The following is a 12766-nucleotide window of genomic DNA, read 5'->3' on the forward strand; positions in this document are numbered from 1 at the left end:
GGATAGGCGGCATTCTCAGTGATGTCACCGCTGATCTCTAGTGAATGGATAGGCGGCATTCTCAGTGATGTCACCACTGATCTCTAGTGAATGGATAGGCTGCATTCTCAGTGATGTCACCGCTGATCTCTAGTGAATGGATAGGCTGCATTCTCAGTGATGTTACTGCTGATCTCTAGTGATGGATAGGCTGCATTCTCAGTGATGTCACCGCTGATCTCTAGTGATGGATAGGCTGCATTCTCAGTGATGTCACCACTGATCTCTAGTGAATGGATAGGCTGCATTCTCAGTGATGTCACCACTGGTCTCTAGTGAATGGATAGGCTGCATTCTCAGTGATGTCACCCCTGATCTCTAGTGAATGGATAGGCTGCATTCTCAGTGATGTCACCCCTGATCTCTAGTGAATGGATAGGCTGCATTCTCAGTGATGTCACCCCTGATCTCTAGTGAATGGATAGGCTGCATTCTCAGTGATGTCACCCCTGATCTCTAGTGAATGGATAGGCTGCATTCTCAGTGATGTCACTGGTCTCTAGTGAATGGATAGGCTGCATTCTCAGCATTATATATTAGGTTCCTTTTTTACAGCTGTACCAGCCTCTGACTCATTTTGAGGCTATACTCACCACTATCATCGCTGTCAGACATTATTCACCTCTGTCCTTGCACATCAACCAAATGATCATTAAACCCAAGGAAATTGTAACACAGAAGCAACTTCTAATAAATCCGACAATTATTCTGTACTAAAGTTAATTAAACATTTGGTGAAAGAAGGTTTTAATGACCTTTAACCTGGAAGATTATGGCATCATCCTCCAAAGAAACTAGCACTGGCGGATGATGTGAAGACGTAGGTGGCGCCACATAAATCACCGCTGACCACAAACTCTACATCGTATCAGTCCCTGCTCATGACCAACACGTTCTGTCAGACGACTCGTCTTTGATGTCCGTGTCGGGAATAATGAGAAATCCTGATACAGATCTGTGTATTGTGGTAGTCAGAGCGGAGAATATTGCCGGAGATAAATGTCCAGGGCTTCTGTACGCGAGGAACCTTGGCAGATTTAGGATTAGTTTCCATTTGGCTTGTGTAAGGATGATACATGTAGACTCCAGGTTCTATTAATTTTACCACATGACAGGAGGCGAGTATTTTGCATTAAACTCTCTTTACTTACTCCACATAGCAGTAAAGAAACAGTTAAAACAGTAACCAATCAAAATGCAATAGGAGGTAATATATTCTGAGCCGTGAGACTCCTCCTCCTCTTTCTTTACTGCTCCATCAAACAGACAGGTCAGAGTTTCTGCTCTCCCAGTTATAAGGCTTTTGGGGTTACGTATTTCCATTTGACTGTTTTTCTATCTATCCTTGTGGTAATATTTAATGTCTACTACTACATTTTGGGGGGTTTGTGGCTCAAGCAAAAAATTTTCTCCTCAGTTGGTCTCCCGTCCCTGTCTGGCCTTCTCACTCGGACGTGGAGGATAAGCTTTACTAGCCATTTTATTTATTTTCTGGCACCCCCCCCCCCCCCCCCCAAAGGATTATGGTGAGGGGTAACGTTCACCCCATCTGCGAATATCGCGTCGCGATTTTTTCGCCGCGCATTTTCGCTCGCGGCAACGGCGGGAATTATACTCGCGTCTCGCGAGAACTGTGGCCGCCATTTTGGATAGAGACTCCATGTCCTCAGCGGTCGGTTTTTGCGGTAAGTCCATTACAACCATCTCCTCTTACTATTTGCCATTGTGCTCCGTGTCAGAGCCCTCACTGTGTCTCTCCTCCTTCACAGCTCGGATCGCATAAGCCTGTCAGACGACCAGGCAGGGCTCTCAAATCTGTGGCCGTTTGTCCAGGCCTCACCACTGCAGGGTTCATTCCCTGGGCTTTGGGGTGTCGCCCCGAAATTACTGCTGCTACAGAGGTGTCAGACATACATCCTCTATTCCTGGGTGCTGCCCAGTGTAAAAATCCCAATTTACCCTGCTGGGGTTATAGGTACTGCTGGTACCATCTCTATATACTTTATACTACCCTGTGCCAGGGTGTTGTTGGACAATGGACCAGAACGCTGCACAGCTTCAGGCCATGATTAATGAGGCAGTTGCTATCTCGATGGAGAAGGCTTTCTCCAGAATTATGACGGCGGCTGATGGGCCAGATGACCTCGCTGAGGTACCGCAACAGGACTACGATTCCGAGGCTTCGGAGTCACAGGTTCGTGCCGACTCTCGGCCACAAAAACGCCATTGGAAAGGAGAGAAGGGCTCTGCTAATCCGGACAGGGGCAAGGCCCCCGCCAAGCGCGACAAACCGTCTCCTCTCGCTCCCTCGCCTGAACATCAATACTCCTCGGACGAGGAGGATAAGCTTTCTCCCTCCATGAATATTCTGGACTCGTGGCAGGCCGCGGACTCCGACGTTCCGGAGGACGCCTGGGGCTCAGATGAGGGCGCGTTTTCCGGTGACCAAAAGGGCACCTTTCTCGACACCGCCCAGCTACCCGACGACTCGGCGCCACCGCTGGAGGATGAGGAAACCATCCTGGACCCCTCCGGCCAACGTCTCTTCGATCCGAGAAACATCCGTCACCCACGTTCTGGGGACTGGACGCCTCCGGATCACCTAGCAAAGTTTATGCACCTATGGCTACGCAAACCTATGGACAAAACGGTTCGCAACCGTTTACGATCCGAATGCCCTCGCCCTCTGTTACCCGACTTCGTGGCGCAAACTCCGGAGTTCGACCAGATCATGACCACCTTTATGTCTAGGGGTGGTCGGGACCCTCGCAAAGGGGTTGAGAAGGCATTCCACGGCGTGCAGGATAAGCTGTTGGACTCCATTGGTCCACTTTCCCGCATTTTGTATTTGGCGGATGATGCCCTAGCGCGATCAGAGGAGTTTGACGCTAATATGGTTCGTGAATGGGCTCACAACATTAGAGAATGGGCTCAACGGTGCTTCTGCTTTGTAGGCAACGCCAACGTAGCCCTCTCTTCTGAGAGGAGGAAAGCAGCATTACTCCGTCTTGACGGAAAATTGGTGGAATTGGGCACCAAAGAACTAGGACCTCTGGCACAGGGCAAGCTATTTGGTGAGACTTTTCTGAAGGAGCTCAATAGACATGTGAATGTCTTTACCTCGCTTAACAAAGCACAGACCTCCATGAAGCGGGTCTCCCGAGCCAACTCCCAAAGGGGTGTTTTTGGAAGGGCTGGCCGCCACAGAGGCCGAGCAGCCAGCCGATTCTGGCCTTCGGGCCCCAGTTCTCAAAGGCCTCAACCGTTCTACCCAGAAACAGGCTATAGACAGCCTTTCTCCTTCACCAGAGGAGCCGACAGAGGTCGTGGATCACGTGCCCGGGGCAGGGCTCGCTTCAACTCCACCGGTAAGTCGTCACCTGTTGCAGGTACCTCTTCTCACTCATACAGCAGGTCGTATTTCCCTTTGTTTTCAGAACTGGGCGGCTATATCGTCGGACGCATGGATACTCCAGACGGTGCAGGGTTACGTCATAGACTTCGTGGGACGTCCAGACCAGTCGATCCTGCCACATCCTTTTCTCTGCTCCGCAGAGGACTACAGGTTGATAGCAAACAAGCTACTAGACCTCCACTCCAAGGGTGCGGTGGAGCCCGCACACGATCAGGGAGGCTTTTTCAGCAATCTTTTCTTGGTGAAGAAAAAGACCGGGGATTTCAGACCAGTCTTAAACTTAAAAAAGCTCAACTCCTACGTGCGATACAGGCACTTCAAGATGGAGGGCATACACCTTCTGAGGGACCTCCTTCGAGACGGAGATTGGTTCACGAGACTGGACCTCAAAGACGCGTACTTGTCGGTACCGGTCCACTTGACCTGCCGACGTTTCCTCAGATTCCTGTGGCAAGGTCGGCCGTGGCAGTTCACGTGCCTCCCTTTCGACCTCAGTTCAGCCCCGTGGTGTTTCACCAAGTTGCTGAAGCCTGTGGTCGCACATCTTCGTGCTCAAGGGATTCGGTGCATTATATATCTGGACGACCTGCTTCTGTTTTGCGACGACAGGTCCGGACTGACTCGGCACACACGTTTTACCGTCGACTTCCTGACCTCCCTAGGGTTCGTGGTGAACTTCTTGAATTCGGAGTTGTCCCCGACTCAGACTGTCCAGTTTCTGGGATTCGAGATAGACTCCAGGTCCAGCACACTACGCTTACCAGCGACGAAGATCGCGGCTATCAAGAAGGAATTGCGCAGAGTCATCCGCTGCTTCTCCATTCCACTCCGTACTCTGGCTCGGATCGTAGGTCTACTATCCGCTTCCATTCAGGCCATTTTCCCGGGACCGCTCCACTACAGGGCGATGCAACGTCTGAAGACCTACTTTCTCCATCGGAATCCTTCCTACGATCAATCGATCCCGATAACGGAAGAGGTCAGGGAGGAATTCAGATGGTGGCTAGACAGCATGGAGGCTTGGAACGGCCGAGCCATCTTCGGGAGCTCTCCCGACGTCGTTTTGGAGTCGGACGCCAGCCTTTGGGGCTGGGGCGCGACAGGCGGAGGCAGATCAACAGGAGGCGCCTGGACCGCTCAAGAGAGTCTTCTCCACATCAACTGCCTGGAACTGTTGGCGGGGTCGTTCGCTATCCGCAGTCTGGCGAAGGACAAGTCACATTGCTGTATTCTCTTGCGGATGGACAACATCTCGGCGGTCCGCTATATCAACCGCCTGGGCGGAGCCCGTTCCCGTCTACTGTCGGAGGTGACGGAGGAGATCTTCGACTTCTGCCTTCCCCGCAACATTTCACTCAAGGCGGAATACCTTCCGGGGGAGACGAATCTGACGGCAGACTGGTTCTCACGTCACTGGAGGGACAGCAGCGACTGGAGATTGGATCCTCAGGTCTTTCAACGACTCTCGGTCAGGAGGGGCCCCTTCCGACTGGACATATTCGCTTCCCGCAACAACAGGCAGACTCCGGCCTACTTCAGCTGGCTACCGGATCCGGAGAGTTTAGCGGTGGACGCGTTTCTCCAACAGTGGCCAGCCAAGGGAGCGTACGCCTTCCCCCCTTTCAGCATGATCGCACGGACAATTCAATTCCTGAGGAATCAACGCATTTCTCTCCTGCTCGTCGCTCCGCTTTGGCGGAGTCAACCGTGGTTCCCGGACCTTCTGGAGCTCTCCTACATCGATCCGTTGCTTCTACCGTCTTTCTCGATGCTCCTCACGGACCCGAAAGGGAATCCGCATTCCCTGGTACTCGAGGGCCGTCTCCTTCTGGTGGCTTGGGCTCTTTCCGGGGAGCCTGGCAGACCAGCGATTTATCGCAGGCAGCTAGAGACCTCATATGGGACTCCTGGGCTCCTGGAACTAGAAGATGTTACTTATCAGCTTGGGATTCCTGGTCCTCTTGGTGCTGTGAACGGGACTTCGATCCATTTACGGCACCTGTGACCGCCATATTGAATTTTCTGTCACATTTGTTCTCTTTGGGCCGCTCCTATCGTTCTCTCAACGTGGTGCGCTATTACGGCGGCGCACGTTCCCTCTCATGGTATCCCAATCGGTAGGGATCCACTTGTTTGCCGTTTACTTAGGGGTATAAGGTTGCAGAGACCTCCGGGCCCCAGATATTCTCGTCTCTGGGATGTGGCCTTGGTTCTTCAGTTTCTAAGAGATTGGCCGACTAATACCTCCCTCTCTCTAAGACAGCTGTCGGCCAAGTTGACTTTGTTACTTTGCCTCGTTTCCTTTCGTCGAGTTTCGGACGTACGGGCTTTCGACGTCGACGCCTTTTCGGTCTCTCCGGAGGGAGTTACCATTCGGGTGTCTAGACGTACCAAGTCCAACTCTACGTCGGTCTTTTATCCCTTCTTTGCCTCAGAACCGCAACTTTGTGTCGTTTCTACCCTTACTCGGTACGTTGAGGTCACTTCCGCGCTTCGAACTTCTGCCTCGGGACAGCTTTTGGTGTCCTACGTTCGGCCTCACGTTCCAGTCTCAACTACTACACTCGCCAGGTGGATACGGTGGCTTCTGTCTCTGGCGGGCGTGGACCCCTGTTTTGGGGCACATTCAGTTCGTGGGGCGGCTGCTTCCTCGGCCTTCTCGGCAGACGCTTCTCTGACAGACATCCTACATTCGGCGGACTGGTCGAGGGAGTCTACCTTCAGGACATTCTACTTTCGTCCAAGCACGGGGGCGGCTATGTGTCTTGTGAATCAGCGTTAAAAAATGCAAAATATGAAGCCTCCTGTCATGTGGTAAAATTGAAGATTATGCTAGCGCTAGTGTACTTATAATCTTAATTTTAGTAATGACAGGAGGCGAGTATTTTCCCACCTCTTTCCCACCCTTGGTAAGTGCTCGTGGGTAAGTATATGGTTTCATTCCCTTTTGCGTTTTAGCAGCCAAGATCCTTTTAAGTGATGTCATTTACTGTCATTTTATGTGGGTCATGCCTGCAAGCAGGTTCAGTTTCGGTTCCTAACCCATTTCACATGGTTTTTCAGTATAAATGCTTGAGGTTTCCGGTCCAACTTCAGGGAGTTTCTTCTTGTCGATCGGACTTCGTCTCACGGAGATCTGAGTGCGGACAGAAGGTCTTTTGATTCCGGTTACAGTTCATTCCGGATTTTCTTCATGCCTTACAGTTACAGGACAAGGAGTCCGTTCGGTGGTTCGTGGTTCAAGAGACATTGACTTTAGTTTGTCCAGTTTTTTGTGATGTCGCATGAGAAAGAGGAGGAGGAGTCTCACGGCTCAGAATATATTACCTCCTATTGCATTTTGATTGGTTACTGTTTTAAGCTGTTTCTTTACTGCTATGTGGAGTAAGTAAAGAGAGTTTAATGCAAAATACTCGCCTCCTGTCATTACTAAAATTAAGATTATAAGTACACTAGCGCTAGCATAATCTTCAATTGTCTTACAGATGGCCTAACAATACAGCGCTTTTCCACTTGTGTTTTGACATCTCTGCTTGCTGTTATGGAATAGAAATAGACTTTTGGCCATGTTCACACCAGCACTGTGGCTTCCATTTCGAACAGGAAGATGGTTTTGTCATATAAAGGAAGCAAATGGTCATGGACTCCAATGACTTATAATGGGCTCCATTGGTGTTTAGATAACGGCGTTCCATGCACCAATACAGCTGTGAACGCAGAGCTCTTCCTCAGCAAGTCCTGCATTTGTCACAATGTATTGGTGTAGCTTTAACCCATCAGGTGTGAGTGGAACAGGTGTAACCACTGCATGAAATCAGTGTACACTCCTCAACACTGAAACTGCAACTCCAAGAAGGAAAAGTCATGAAATTCTGGAAATCACAGGCTTGATAGACATGTTAATGATATGAAAATGATACAAAATGTAACAAAATATTCAAAACATCTTGAATTATTCAGAATGGAGTATGAGTGCCACATGCAGAAATCCACACACTTGCACGCCTCGGCAGCTATCTATGAGGTTATTAATGGCTGTGTGAAGAATGCACTTGGGCATGCAAATGATCAAGATCTGCTGCTGGCAGCTCCCTTTGTAATTGCTGACCATTGACGTTCCAGATGTGCTCAATAAGAGACAATCCCAGAGACACTGCAGGCCATGGTAGCAGGTTTAGCACACGCAGGCTGCCAACAGCAGCATGTATAACATGTGGCCTGGCGTTGTCCTTTTAAAAAACAGTTCCTAGGACACCAGAGCATTATCTGTACCACTGGTTCCACGATCAAATCAATGTAATTCCGAGCTGTTAGTACCTGAAATGAAGACTAGAGGGGTCCGACTACTGTACTTTATATCACCTCACACCTTTATCCTGGAAGTAGGACTGGTGTGACATTCCCTTGTGAATGGCGCTGCCTACGTGGTCTCTAGACCAATCTTCGGCAAGCGGAGCTCATCGCTGAAGAGGACAGACCTCCATTCCAGCCTCAATTGCTGTCTTGCTGTGCACTATGATAGCCTTTGAGAGCGGTGGCATGACCTGAATGGAACACCTGAAGCTGGACGTCTGGCTTGTAGCCCAATGTCATGCAGACGCCTTCGGTTTGTGTAGACTCTGTTTGCCGCCCTAGGCTTGGGATGTGACAATTCCTCTTGCAGTACAGAATGCACGACTACACGCCATTCTTCTAATCAGATGATCAATCTGAGCAGAGGTTCTCCTCTCTGCTCCTCTTGCTGTCATTCCAGTTCCTCGTTGTTCTTCCAACCACCAGGACATACAATGTTGACCAGTGCTGACACCTCGGCCTCGACACATGGGGGGGATTTATCATAACAGGACTATTTGAAGACAGTTTTGCTTGGCATTACTTTGGCTTACCTTTTTGCCACATTTATCAAATATCATTGTTGTTTGATAAATTTGTCTTTTGCAACTTTTTGAAGCCAGAATTCTGGAGTGAAGGCATGATAATTAAAAGCCATAAACCAAGGCCTCTCAGCTCAAAGATTCTGTCTCTCTCAGTTTGAGACAAGTGGTGATAACTGGCAAGTTGACAAACAGAATGCATCACACAATCATCTCACACAAATGATTTTTGAGGTTTTATGTAACTAAAAAACTTGGCTTTCAATCTGGTTTTCATGCCTCTCCCACTTGCTACAGATTGGAGCTAGGTGCTGAAAAATGTCTTCATCTTCAGATGTTAGCGACACCTACTGCCTCTTCAATTTGCATAACCCTACGATTTTTCTTTCTTGGTGCTGTCATTTCAATGTTCAGGAGTATATATTTCTACTCACTGACAGCAAAAAGGGATCATACAATCAGTGAGTAATTGAAATGCCTATTTCAGAAAGTTGCAGAACTGTTGGTTATACAGTGGTTGAAAGGAGTGCGGGTGCTTGGTCGACATTGATTTTGGCTGGGTTTGTTGGGAGTGTTTCCAGGTTCTGTCCGTGCACATTTTTATTGAAATTCCATCACCTAATCTTCAATCTCTCGCCATTCGCTAACCATTAGGTTGCATTGTTCTGTAACAAAAAAATATTTGTGCACCTTGATGTCCAAGAAAATCAATGCACACCTACAGCATTATGTAATTATATAAAAATCACCCCGTTTATAGTCCTGGACAAAGACGCAATTAATAAAACTGACTTACAGCATCTGGTAGTAACACAAAATTAAGAAAACAGCATAAAAAACTGCCACATATGATTAGGTTCTTTGACTTGCTCCTGTGCATGTATCCTGTAGACAGTTGGAAAATATTCCGTCGTGATATTCCAGAGAAGCTTCTTGTTGTAGCCGGAGACAGAATATACAATGTATCACCGGCAGGAAACTTTTCATGTTTCTATGGTAACCAGTAAACTGTGTAGTAACTGGTAACAGAACAGAAACATGCACTACTGATAAACCCTGACTTTTCTCCCAAAAAAAACAAAAAACAAGGGATTCCCCGTCCTGGAGCAACACATGAAATGTTTTATCCGGGTATCATAGCAACAAACAAAATAGTTTCCACATCCCTGTGCAAATTCCACTGGACGGAGCAGATTCCAGCAGATGGTGAGCGGTGGGGAGGAGACTGCAGAACTGATAAGGTTCAGGGTAAAAAAAAAAGACAGAAATAATGGGAACATTTTTATATTAAATCACTGTTTCTTTAAGAGAGCAGCCATTTTTTTTAACCTCATAAAACCCTTTACAGAACATTTACCTCTATAATCTAAAAAGAACCAAAAAAAAAAACCCAGTAAATGATAATCACCCTCTTCTGACAGCTTGTAACAAATTGTATTTGGCAGTTTCTCACTCATATCTGTTTCTGAGAAAGCTGAGTAAGAACAGACACAAGTGCCAATACAGCTGCCTCCGTGGTTGTCACCCAGCTTTCTTAGGTTTTTACAGCAAGTATAACTACATACAGAGAGGAAGCTGTACACCAGGCATCCTCAACCTGCGGCCCTCCAGCTGTTGTAAAACTACAACTCCCACAATGCCCTGCTGTAGGCTGATACCTGTAGGCTGTTTGGGCATGCTGGGAGTTGTAGTTTTGCAACAGCTGGAGGGCCGCAGTTTGAGGATGCAGGATACAGCAGGATGGGGAGCAGGCAGACACCACCTGCTGCTGTTGCCTGAGGGGCCCCACGATCCCCTCTGCCAGATGGTAAAACTCCAGTTTTACAGACGGATCATGGTACATCAGGGTCCTGGGACCAATTTTGCATGGAGGGCCTGGAACCTTGAAGGGGTGATCCCATGACCAATGTAAAAAATGAAAATCAGGCATCATATTGGACATGGCAGTCTCTTTCTAACAAAGCTTGGAACAGCCCTGTGCCCCATTCATTGCTCCAATTGCTCTGATAGACTTATTTCAAGTGGGCATCTCAGGGGGTGTGTCCTTTCTAAGGAGGCATGTCCTTTCTGCTGCATCTGGTGACAGCTGAAGAATGGAGCTGAGCATGTGCGTCCACCTCAGTGAGGTGGACAGAAAAATAATTTAAAAAAAGCTGCAGGTGGCGCTATACAGATAGATTTTATTGCATTAGCAACTGGCTCTACATGCAATTACAAAAGTATTCAGATTCAGGTGCTGAGTTGAAAAATGTAGACTCATTTTCTTGGGAAAACACAGTTAAAGGAATATTCCTACTTTGACATTTATGTGCAACCAACCCTCTTTAACCATCTGGTTGTGCGAACATGTCTACAGTAGTGTCCTGTATAGTGATACAGCCCCTGCAAAAGCTAGACAGATGTCTGGGAAACCCCTGCTGCGGCTGGAATAGAGGCCATGGTGGTCGTCACCTAAGCTCTCCAGAGTCTGACATAACTGGAATAGAAAAACTCAATCATTGTTTTATTTGTTTACAATGTTTTATAGCAAATGTTCAGTAACTTTCTTTTCTGGTAATTTGTATTCACTTGGTCTTTTACTACAATCACATCCAGAGCTGCAATCAAAAAATGTCAGCTGGTATGAAGCAGCGTTTTATGTGTCTGACCTAAAAGCTGAGCTTTGGTGCTCGCTGACTTTAGATAAAACTTGGCCATAAAACTCAATTCCATTGGAAATTAAATAATCCCTCATAAGTCAACTCGGCTCATGAATGTCTGCGCCTCTTAAGGTCCTGCACTCTACAAAGCAGGATAATTTAAAATGCAGCTCTGGATGTGACTGGAGATTATTGGATGTAATAATAAGGTTCCTGGAGATTTTTGGACTTTTTTTCAGCGCAGTGACTTACCAGTGATATCAGCGTGCATCTGCACAAACAGGGGGTTCTTACTGAGCCCCCCACATAAGAACAAACTGCTGATATTGTGGCCAGAAGATTTCATAGTTTCCAAAATGTGTCTGGTTCCCAACTAAAAGAAAACAAAAGAGAATAAAATGATTGAGTGAGAGGAGCATACAGCATGTACATCGCTATCATGTGCCAATTCTAACACTGGCATCTTCCTATGTGGCACTGGATCCATTGGCCCCCCTCAGACACCAGGCCGGGTACCACTCCTGCAGTCGCTATAGCTGCCTCAGTGACCACACGACTATATCAGCCTGGTAAACCCCAAATTTCAAAGCAGGTGCAGATGTTCCTGTTTTTCCATCTTACTGGCTACAAATGGTAACAATACAGACACAACCCCCTCTGTGTCCACGCGGACCCGCTCGCTGCCATGATGCTCTTCATCCCGCAGTCAGGTGATCCGTGCCCACTGCCCATTAGGAGGAACATTATACACTGTATCAGCTTCCATGAATACTCGAGATCGATATTCCATCAGATTACATGGGAGAAACACCCTTCACCTAAACCATCTATCATCTCACCGCAAGGCTCTGTACTGTGGCCAAGTACAGCAGAGCCAGATCATCCAGGCCCCGGGACAGAGTCAACCCGACAACCTGCAAAGACAGTGAAATATCGGGTAATTAGGAGTCTTAGAACGTCGAATACTAGAGTAAAGCTGACCTGCTGCTTAGTGTCTTCAGTGCCGGGTATCTATTAGGATAAAGTAATGACCGGTGAATTGTCTATAATGGAATGAAAACTGCCTCCTGTCTCAGCTCTGTTCCTACTCTGTGCTTTACAGTGCAGCTCTGCTTGTTCAAATTGGTTTGTGTGTCTTCAAGCAAACGCAGTGCATTGTGAGCCAATTTTTCTTACTGCAAGGCAGTGACATAACTAGAACCGACTGGGTCTCACAGCAAATTTTTGAACAGGCCCCCCCTTGGTCCGCTTAATGCAGACCTCAGACCGGACCAAATAAAGAAAAATTCTTAGGGCAGCGCAGGCGCCCGGAGAAGGAGTCCAGGGAGCGGTGAGAAATACCAGTGCTAGGTCTAGGAGCACCATACTCACTGCTCCCTGGGCCCTGAAAATGCATCCATTTGTCCTCCTCCTGGGCACCGTCCTGAGTTTGGGCCCCATAACTGCCGCTTTTCCTGCTTCCATGCTGCAAGTAAACTACCAGTAAGATCAACAAGAATAGGAAAAGGTAAGTGGAAGCTCCTGGGCCTCAATGGTCTTCACCTACTAGGTGCCGTTCATAATACTGGTGGCTTCTAATGTGGTGTGGGGGCTGCTACCTCGGCTCACCCTATAGCTACGCTCCTGAAGACCGCCCCACAGAGAGGGAAATGACAATGGCCCACATTTCCTAATGTGATTGAGCCTAAATGTTGTTGTAAAATGCACCAAGATTTGTGAACTTTCATGCACAACTTATGAGGAAAGCGGCAAATCCTAGAATGCATCATTTTGTGCCACAATTGCACAATTTTGGCACT

At 47.9% G+C, this 12766-nt stretch overlaps 1 protein-coding gene across 2 annotated transcripts in view; it reads right to left on the reverse strand.

The window, feature by feature from the left end:
- Nucleotides 1-12766, reverse strand: part of FGGY (FGGY carbohydrate kinase domain containing) — a 162240-nt gene that overhangs the window by 44512 nt on the left and 104962 nt on the right. For both annotated transcript variants that reach the window (XM_044301317.1, XM_044301316.1), the window contains exons 12-13: nt 11807-11881; nt 11220-11340 (exon numbers count right to left, since the gene is read on the reverse strand). In XM_044301317.1, the coding sequence (XP_044157252.1) occupies nt 11220-11340; nt 11807-11881 (196 nt within the window). The remainder of the gene's footprint in view (nt 1-11219; nt 11341-11806; nt 11882-12766) is intronic.

The sequence above is a fragment of the Bufo gargarizans genome, chromosome 7 (genome assembly GCF_014858855.1).
Source record: "Bufo gargarizans isolate SCDJY-AF-19 chromosome 7, ASM1485885v1, whole genome shotgun sequence".
Classification (NCBI taxonomy): Eukaryota; Metazoa; Chordata; class Amphibia; order Anura; family Bufonidae; genus Bufo; species Bufo gargarizans.